This window comes from Aulonocara sp. 'chitande type north' Nkhata Bay, linkage group LG11, assembly GCF_057382095.1.
Source record: "Aulonocara sp. 'chitande type north' Nkhata Bay isolate Kocher_YH1m ecotype deep benthic linkage group LG11, A_spYH_male_GT1.1, whole genome shotgun sequence".
NCBI lineage: Eukaryota > Metazoa > Chordata > Actinopteri > Cichliformes > Cichlidae > Aulonocara > Aulonocara sp. 'chitande type north' Nkhata Bay.
In genome coordinates, this window is record NC_141354.1 from 13059329 (window position 1) to 13069349 (window position 10021).

Genomic DNA, 10021 nt, shown 5'->3' on the forward strand with positions numbered 1-10021 from the left:
TAATTTGGAGACCCAGCTCGAAATGCTGGCACTGTGGCGGTAATTAGCGATAGGCGATGTAACTTTACACCCACAGAGAGTGTATGTGCACAAACGTGTATGTTTGTACGTGCCACTGTGAGTTCACGTGTCACCGCAGCCTGGGTTGCAATCATAAGCTTCAGAACCTGGAGCCTGGGTTGCGGGAATCTCTGCGTGTCGGCCCTGATCTCCCAGTCAGCGACACAGACAGCAGCAGCCCACCTGCCAGCCTGTCACATCTCCCCAGCGAGGGGCTGACACCATATTGTCAATGCCGCAGATTGAACGGCGATCTCTTTTACAATCCCCCCTACCCCTACCCTCCTTCCCTCCCCTCTTCACTTCATCTGCCATCATCTGTGGTCTGTCTGCACGTCGCCGTGTGTGTTTCTGCTCCTTCCTACCTTCCTTCCTTCATTCACTCAGTCCCGGTTGTCACAGCTGACAGAGGCTTGTCAAATGTTCCCGCAGCTGCAGGTTCATCCATCATTAAGCGGCTGAGGAGAATTGAAATAATCTCTATCAGAGCCCTCGGGTAGTGCTGGCGTCTTTGGAGATGCCGGGTCTGTAGACTGCAAGGCCTCGCTTGTAGGAGGCATCATTACTTCCACATCTGTCAGATTTGAGTAAAAGGTTACATGGTTAGGGGAAAAAAGAAGAGTCGCGCAGGCAAATTCAGGATGATAGAGCAAAGTCATAAAAGTAATTTGAACTGTCTGCGGCGATACATCAAGTCTTGCTTTCTTTGCCGCTGAAAAGACAGCCATGTCTTCACTGGGTATGCATGCACATCCGCATATGGCTCAGCCCTTTTATTATAAATATGCAAAAACAAACAGCCCCCCCCACACGGCACACACATATGCACACACACACGCGCTCATGTTTTTGAGTTCCCGTGGGGGCTCTTTAAGAACATTGGTTCTCAGAAGTAAATGGATCGCAGGTGTTTTCTTCCACATAAGGGAGGATTTTACAGGAACAGGGACCTGACCTCTCTATGGGGATTAAGTGCAGGTAAATCCAGGGTGTGTTCCCTGCCTGGTCACGGCAACCTGGGAGGCCATGTCTGACTCCCCTTAGTGAGTCACAGAGGCCCTGGAGCCCCGAGCGCACACCAGGCGGGCAGACCTCCTCCCCGGATGGCAGCACACAACTGCACAGTAACCGCTCATACACGCTCGCAGACTGCAGCACAGGTGTGGAGCCAAGCAAAACAAAAATATTCCTAATTAGGTTATTTTTTAATCTATGGAGGCACGAAGCCTAATTACTACAAGGTGTAAATACAGACGTTTCCATATTTACCACTCGTGAAATAACTGAATACGAATTAGAAACAAAAGGGGAGGATCAGGGAAATGTTAAACACAACACAGAAGAGAAAAAAAAACAACAACAAACCCTCCAATGAGAATTAACAAACAAAGCCCTCCGTTATTCTTATCATGCTATCTGATCAATCTATTTTTGTTCCTCAACAGCTCTAATCTCTCTCCCACTCCCTCCCGTGTTGCGCCGAGAAACATTTTTTGCACTTCAGAGATAAAATCACAGTCTTCTCATCCACTCCTCTTCTTTTGTCTCCATTTCACACAACAAAGAGATAACACACCCACGTGTGACAAGTCCACCCACATCCATCAAACTTCGCTCAAATCTGCCAGCAATAGAAAACAAAAGGATGACTCTTTCATCAGAGAATGGGCCAGAGAGCATCGATCACTCGCAGAGTGCTTAAGCAGTGAGCGAGCGAGCGGTGTGGAATGGAAACATATAGGCTCCGTATGGATCTATGGATTAGGCCACTTATTTGCACCACTTGTAGCAGTTGTTTTGCATTACACAAAGAATTTTACCGTTGTGTAAGATATGTGCTGTCTTTCGCTGGGTTCCCCATCCTCATTTATAAGATAAATTAAAATTCTCTCTTCAAAAAAACACTTCAATCAAACGTGGCCTGTGTCCACTTCTGTGATGTCGTTTCACTGGGATTTTTTTTCTTTTTGTGGATAAATTTCTTTTTCTGCTTTTGTTTTCATATTTGGAGATCTTCCTATCATCTGATCCACCACAGCTGCTGCTGAACTTCTTTTATTTGTGTTCTTTGATAGCACACCGCAGCAAATGTAAAACAGAACCCCCCCCCCCCCCCCGTGCACTTGAGAGAACTTTTCCAGGGTAAAGCTTTAGTGACAGGAGACATTTATCATGGCAAACGTAGATGCTTTCACGAACTGGATATGGAACGATTCATTAGTTGACAGCAGAGCTGACGTATTTGTCTTGAAAATGTAGCTGATTACAGCTGATTGCCAATTATAGTATATTCACTGGCTCTGGTTTCTTCTAGAGAAATAGCCCTTGTGCACACTTTTGACAGTCTGTATCATGGAGAAGGACAAATGCACTGATTTTTTATTTAACAGCAAAGTTTTAATCAATAACCTGCATTTATCTATGGATTTAAACAGTGCAGACTAGAGAAACAGCATATGTGTTAGTTTTTATGATTTATGATTTTATTTGTTTTGTTTGAGTTATTTCCTGTTTTATTTTGGAATACCTGGCTCTCATGCATCCTAGTATGTTTTATTCCATCCTTTGTTCTCTTCCTTCCAGTTTTCTGCACTGTTAAAAGTTAGCTAATTACCATTTGTAAGTTATATAGACTTCTGTACATCACTCCACCCGTGCCAGAGAGTATGGAAGCCTGTTTCCGCCACTAAATAAAAACAAAAAAGATAGTATCCATAACTCGAAATTTTGAGTTATTTTCTCAAAATTTTGAGTTAGCTCTGCCAATCAAAAATATACGTGAATGAGGTCGCTTTCTTGTTACCTGGAAGCATATGGCGCTTTCGCGAGTACGTTTGCTGATAGTAACACCATGTGATTCAGCTAATAACACAGGGATTTCATCATTTGTGAAGCCAGGCTGAAAACACTCAGCAATCTGTGCATTCACGACTGGATGTAATACCGGTAGCTTAGCTGTAGCATTTGTATCTGAGGGCTTCAGCTTCCGGGTAACAAGGAAATGACGTCATTCACATAGATTACTGATTGGCAGCGCTAACTCGAAATTTCGAGTTAATATGTCGAAATTTCGAGAAAATAACTTGAAATTTTGAGTTATGGAGCCTTTTTGTTTTTTTAGTGGCGGAAACGGGCTTCCATAAGAGTGTGTCTGAACTCATTGTAACATTTTCCACTGATGTTTCTCAGTGATTTCCAGTGCGAACCCTTTGTGTAACTTTATCTATGTTGGTCTTTAAAATGAAAGTTTAAAAGCTGTGAAAATGTTTTGTTTAACTCACCATTCACACCGACCACTTAGCTTAGCTGGACAAATCTGGTGCATTACTTTTTTCCATAGATCTGACCAATCAGAGCACTGCATTTGGCAACAAGCGCATTCGTAGCTTAAATCGCAGAGCGGTACTGAATATATGTACTGTTTGCCATACATTAATAACCCGTGTATGACCTCAGGCTGGATAGTTAAACTGGATTTTTACTCCTTTGCTCTTTAGCATTTGTGTTTCCTGCTCATTTCCCAGTAATCTTGGATAATTGTTGGCTGATGGTCTTTTCTTAGTGCCTAGCCTCAGCTGAAAAGTATGAAAGCTGTCAAACTCACATCTTAACCTTGGCTCTGTCACGGACCCAGCTCTGGAGGACTCGGGGTCCGTGAGCAGTTTTGACTCACCTCCCGTTGATATTGTTGTTATTATTATTTTGGTGATGTGTGTGTTTTTCTGCACTGTGCTGTGTTAGTCTGTGTCCCACTCATATGTATAGGTAGGGTATGGGTGTGTATGTCTGCGGGTGTGGCTGGAGGATGGAGCTCAGCCACCTGCAGGCCTGAGGGGTGTGGCCCTGCGGAAATACTGGCCACACCTGAAGTTCATGCCACACCTGTTGGTGATCAGGGCTCATCGGGGGAGCTACTTAGGAGAGAGTTGGAGCTCCCACCGGCGCGGGATCATTAAGCTAAGACTCCAAGTCAGTGTGTAGCATTAGGAAGTGCGGATCGTGTGTGTGTGCGCGCGGGTTCAGTGTTTAACGGCTGCTTCTGTATTGTCCTGCAGGTGAAACGAGGGACCAGAAGGGCAGCACGCACAGGGTGTGCAGTAACACAACAGCGGGGAGCACGAGCACAGACGTCGGAGGGAAGCACGCACATGGGGTTCGAGGGAGCAACGGGGAGTTATTGTGTTTACAGCTTTCCACTGTAAATAAAGAGCACTGTTTGCATCGCAGAGTCTGCGTTTTGGGTCCTCCTTTCCCCACATCCCCACGGTCTGCCCTCCAGACCGTGACAGAATGATCCCGCCAACCACCATGGACCCAGCAAACTCAGGAGTTGCCACGGAGGAGAGATCGCTCGCGCAGCTATGGGATTACTGCCGGAGCGTAATCCAGGCTGTAGACCCACACAGGAGACACCTACAGGTAGTGTTCCTTGACAATTACCTCACATCCACTACCCTCACCATGAACATTTTGGACATTAACAAACTTAGGCAATTGATCACTAGTTTAAGGGAGAGCTCGAGTTTTGAATTATTTGGCTTGGGTGGCCCGAGCACGGACAGTTCGGCTGCTCTCCTAGAGACTCTAGCCGCTTGGTTTTTCACGCGTCGGCGGAGGGCTTTCCCGTCGATGCTCGCGGCACAATCGTTTGATCCGCCATTACAGAAGGCATGCCGCACTCTCCACCGCCATTCCATTACGCCTCAACCCACTCCTGCGGTTTCAGCCCGGTCAGCTGGCAACGGACCGACAGCACTCATTACCGCAGTGAGTAAACCAGACTATATTGTTTCAATAATAAACCCTGTCATTGACGATCAAAACACAGATGAACAGCGGATTTCCATGCACACGGCCCCGCCTTCACGGAGGAGAAGGCGTCCTCGCAAGCAGCGTTCAACCACATCCACACTAACTCCTGTGCTGGTCGAAGACTTAGGACCAGCGGCTCTGGACGCCACAGTGAGTAAAATGGACTCTGCCGGTGTTATAAATTCCCTTCCTGTAAACATGAAAATAGAAACTGTTTGCTGTACCTCCAAAGACTCAGAAAATGTTCCCTCTGAGACTGTAAGCTGGGAGCTGCGGAGTTCCGAGCATACAGACCCAAATGACTTTTTGGCTCAGTCTGACCGTATGGAGACGGAGGTTCTCCCCAGGGCTTCCCCAGAGGCCAAACTGGAGGTCTCAGTTGCCTCTGGACCCCTGGAATTTGTTGAGCCAGCTGTAACATTTTCATCCTCTCCACCCTTCATAATAGCCATCTCACCCTCACCTCAGCCTGCTGCCCAGCTGGTAGCTCAGTCTTCAGTCCAGTCAGCCTCTCACCTTCATCCTCAGTTGGAGGTCGATATGCCGGCTGGACCACCTCTGCCATCATTTCACCCATCTGTCCCTGCATCGCTGTCCAGTCTACCGGGAGCTGCAACAGCGCCGCTGCTACTGGACCCGGGGGCCCGCCACCGGAGGGACAGCGGTGCCGCCGCCACTGGAGCAGTGGCAGGCCACCAGAACAGTTTTGCTGCTGCTGCCGGACCCGTGGCCGTCCGCCGGAGCTGCAACGTTGCCGCCATTGGACTCGAGGGGGTGCGGTCGGACTTTGGAACTGTGACCTTGGGGGGGTTGTTTCTTTTGTGGTTTTTGGTTCTGGCCCTCCGTCCTGGACCCCCGCCGCCCGCCCTGGGTTGGTTGTGCTGTGGTTTTTGGTTTGTGTTTTTGTTTTCGGGTCGTCGGGAGCCGACCCTTAGAGGGGGGGTACTGTCACGGACCCAGCTCTGGAGGACTCGGGGTCCGTGAGCAGTTTTGACTCACCTCCCGTTGATATTGTTGTTATTATTATTTTGGTGATGTGTGTGTTTTTCTGCACTGTGCTGTGTTAGTCTGTGTCCCACTCATATGTATAGGTAGGGTATGGGTGTGTATGTCTGCGGGTGTGGCTGGAGGATGGAGCTCAGCCACCTGCAGGCCTGAGGGGTGTGGCCCTGCGGAAGGACTGGCCACACCTGAAGTTCATGCCACACCTGTTGGTGATCAGGGCTCGTCGGGGGAGCTACTTAGGAGAGAGTTGGAGCTCCCACCGGCGCGGGATCATTAAGCTAAGACTCCAAGTCAGTGTGTAGCATTAGGAAGTGCGGATCGTGTGTGTGTGCGCGCAGGTTCAGTGTTTAACGGCTGCTTCTGTATTGTCCTGCAGGTGAAACGAGGGACCAGAAGGGCAGCACGCACAGGGTGTGCAGTAACACAACAGCGGGGAGCACGAGCACAGACGTCGGAGGGAAGCACGCACATGGGGTTCGAGGGAGCAACGGGGAGTTATTGTGTTTACAGCTTTCCACTGTAAATAAAGAGCACTGTTTGCATCGCAGAGTCTGCGTTTTGGGTCCTCCTTTCCCCACATCCCCACGGTCTGCCCTCCAGACCGTGACAGGCTCGACATATTTCTTTAAAGTCGGCATAGACGTCCTTGGTAGACTTTCTAATAGAAGAAAGTGTTTGTTTGATAGAAAGAAAGGTTTTTGACAGTCTTTTCATTGATTAGGAAAAAAAGAAATAAAAAAATTAAAAGAACTTTGAAAGAAAAAGATAAAGAATAAGTGTGAGTCAAACTGATGACTCGAGTCTGTGTTTCAGCCAAAATCAACTGCTCACGTCACAGGGTGCTAAGAGGTGATCGCTGTGAGAATCTACACAGATTAAGTCACAAAGTAACAAATAAAATTGAATTTGTTTTTAAAGAAATGTAAAGGGCTTAAAAGTGTTGCCTAAAACAAGGCAATACTACTGTGTACATTGACTATATATTGTGTGTTCACAACCATTTAGTGACCAAAGAAGGTGAAATTCATAGTAGCACGATTTTGTCTGTTTTTAAGTCTACAGAGGGGTTTCCACATGCATTGCTCAAAGGCTGATGTGCTGATTCATTGGCTGAAACAGGGAAGGGAGTTCACCAGAACTGGTTAAAGCACGGAAAAGCATAAAAGATCAAAACATATGACATAAAAAGTACAAAAAGTACCAAAAAATAAACAATAGGAGTACAAAAAGAATACACAAATACATAAAATGTTTGAATCAAAAATTAATACTGTGCCAATGGGTAAAAAGTGCTGTATAAGTAACAAAAACGTTTTGAGAATGATAGGATGGCTTTCTACTAAGAGCTTCTGTTGTAGATGTGATGCTTCAGTGATGAATCACTGTAAGACAACCCTGGGTGCGGAAATCTACTGACTAATATCTTGAAACCTACACAAATCAAACCAAACCTTTCTGCATGGATAGATAGCAACAGAGAAAATAGCTTTGCAATTTGGACGAACTGACCCTTTAATATCAGCTAAAAGCCGGAAATGTTATAAAGCACACAGAGGCAGACAGGCTGTAAAACATGACATGTTTTTGATTTCTCCCCCAAAAAATAATTGTACTTTGAGGACAGTAAACCAAAGACATTAACACCACGACAGATGAGCTACTGGCAATGTGATCCAACAGAAGAGAAGAAGGAAAAAGGTCAAGGTAAACTGGACCAGAGATTTAAAATGTTCATCACAATCACAGCTTGCCATCAGCTATTAAGCGTCCAGTAGCGGACAGCCACACAAATCCAGGCCTGACTGCCTCTCACAAAACCTCCTTATCTCACCTGTCCACCTGTCCCGCTCACTCGTCCATCTTCTGCCCGCCGCCCGCCGTGATTGCATCTTTAGTGTTACTACCCAAGCGACAGCTCTGCTGCAAAAGCAACATAAAGTCAGCCATTAAAAAAAAGTGTATTTATTATTTCTGAGACACAAGGAGACAGCAGAGAGGATTGCCTCTTCCTGTGGCCGTGCAGGGGTACAGTGATGGAAATGATGGTGAAATCAGCATTAGCAGACTGGAGAAAGGAAGCAGCATCTGTCATGACAATCCATTTCCATTTTGAGTGATGAGATTAAAAGAAGAAAAAATGTATAGAAATTGATGCACGTTTTTGAATGAATCTATCCTCAAGGTCTCTGTCACAGTCTGGCAGAGGCAGACTATAGGGAGTGAAGAAGTTGGACCCAAGTGCGTACACGCAAAATAACAAGACTTAATATTAACTGAAAACAAGCCGTTTATTGAGGCTGATCTTAGCAAAGAAAAATTAAAGCAAAGACAAAACTAAATCATGACCTAAACTGGGTGAGCTAACAAAACCCTGGAACATGAACATAGACATAGAAACCTGGCATGAATGCATAATCTTGGAGACAAGGTAGGATAGCAGACGCTCGGACAAGGCATGAATGAACACACACAGACTAAGGCTACGTCCACACGCACACGGGTATTTTTGAAAACGGAGATTTTCCGTTTTCGTTTTAAAAAATAATCCCGTCCACACGTAAAGGCAGAAATGAAGGAAAACGCTGCTAGGAACATGCCAAAGCAACTGGTGGCGATATATTCCTAACCGTGTGTGGTATACTGTAACTAGCAGCAGCTATTACTACCTCCCACCTGTAGGTGGTGCAGTGTTATTGTATGTGTTCTGAGCTTATGGAGTAAAAAGTCCGGACCTCCACCATAGCCTCGTCTCAGTCCTCTGTGCTTGGTCTAAAGTTATTATTGACCACAACCCACGCTACACGGGCAGTTGGAGCAACACTGCATAAAGCTACAATATGGTGTCAGAAGTCGGCAAGACCGTGTGAACAGGGACCGCGACGTGAGTAAGCTAGCCGTAGATTAGCTAACAGTAGCCATTGCTAACGACATGGAGCAATTCAAGCCACCATCACCACTACTGCTCACAGGCAATTTATCTGAGACCTGGCGCAGATGGGAACAAAGATTCGGACTGTATATGACTGCTACGGGTGCGTTGGAGAAGGATGAAAAGGTTAAAATAGCCATTCTTCTCCACACTATCGGCGAAGAAGCGCTTGAAGTGTACAACACGCTCACAGTGACCCCGACCGGAGACGCACTGACAATGGCGGACATTTTGAAAACTTTTAAGGAATACTGTAGTCCACGAAAGAACGTTGTTTTTGAACGCCACAAGTTCTGGTCATACCCGGATATAACAGTGGACAGATATGTCATGGAACTCCGTCAGAGAAGTAAAAGTTGTGAATTTGGGATCAATGAGGACGACATGATCAGGGATAAATTGGTGTTCAGCATAAGTGACGCAAGACTAAAAGAGAGATTGCTTCGTGACAACGACCTCACACTGCGCAAGACGATAGAAATATGCAGATCAGCAGAAGTGGCCAAGTCACAGATTCAGGCCATGCAGTCAATAACTGCAGCCCAAGACACGTCAGTGGACGCATTAAGAAAAATGCCAGGATACATTAAATCAGGACACAGTAAAAACAAACTGAGCAACGACAAACAAACAGTTTGTCACAAATGCGGCAACAAACACGCATTCCGACAGTGTCCAGCCTATGGGGCAACATGTCACAAGTGTGGGAAAAATAACCACTTCTCAAAAGTGTGCAGAGCTAGCGCAGAGAAGAGTAGACACTTCAAGAAAACAAAAACTATTAACAACATTGAAACTGATGGCGATTCACTATACATCGGCATGGTATCCAGCGACAAGCACAAGACTGGCAAATGGCATGAAAGTGTGACAATCGGAGACGTACCACTCACCTTCAAGCTAGACACAGGTGCGGACGCAAATGTGCTCCCCAGATCAGTTTATGACGAGTTACCAGATATGCCTCGGTTACAGCCCACAAAGACTGTACTCATAGCTTTTGGTGGAGCCCTCATTCGTGCAGATGGTGTGGTGTCTCTTGAGTGTGAAGCACGGAAGCACAAGGCTGTGTTTGACTTTCTTGTATCAAGCCATGCAGATAAACCGATCCTAGGTGGACAAGCTTGTGAAGAGCTCCATCTGGTGCAATGAGTTGAGACCCTTGCCATGACATCCTCTGTACCGAAATCAGCCAAACCACCTTCTACCTCGGAA

The 10021-nt window shown here is 46.3% G+C and overlaps 1 protein-coding gene across 1 annotated transcript; it reads left to right on the top strand.

Moving 5' to 3' along the window:
- Positions 1 to 4583: 4583 nt before the first annotated feature.
- LOC147318603 (uncharacterized) lies at positions 4584 to 5671 on the top strand. Its single transcript, XM_086310154.1, has 2 exons — positions 4584 to 5536; positions 5616 to 5671. Exons 1-2 carry the CDS (start codon positions 4690 to 4692, stop codon positions 5669 to 5671), a joined length of 903 nt encoding a protein of 300 aa, XP_086166280.1. The 5' UTR covers positions 4584 to 4689.
- Positions 5672 to 10021: the final 4350 nt, after the last annotated feature.

Excerpts from the sequence above, each read along its gene's own strand:
- LOC147318603 (XM_086310154.1), top strand. The coding sequence starts at position 4,690 with ATGCTCGCGGCACAATCGTTTGATCCGCCATTACAGAAGGCATGCCGC. Across the intron at positions 5,537-5,615 it reads CCGCCACCGGAGGGACAGCG|CTGCAACGTTGCCGCCATTG; the intron begins GTGCCGCCGCCA and ends CGTCCGCCGGAG.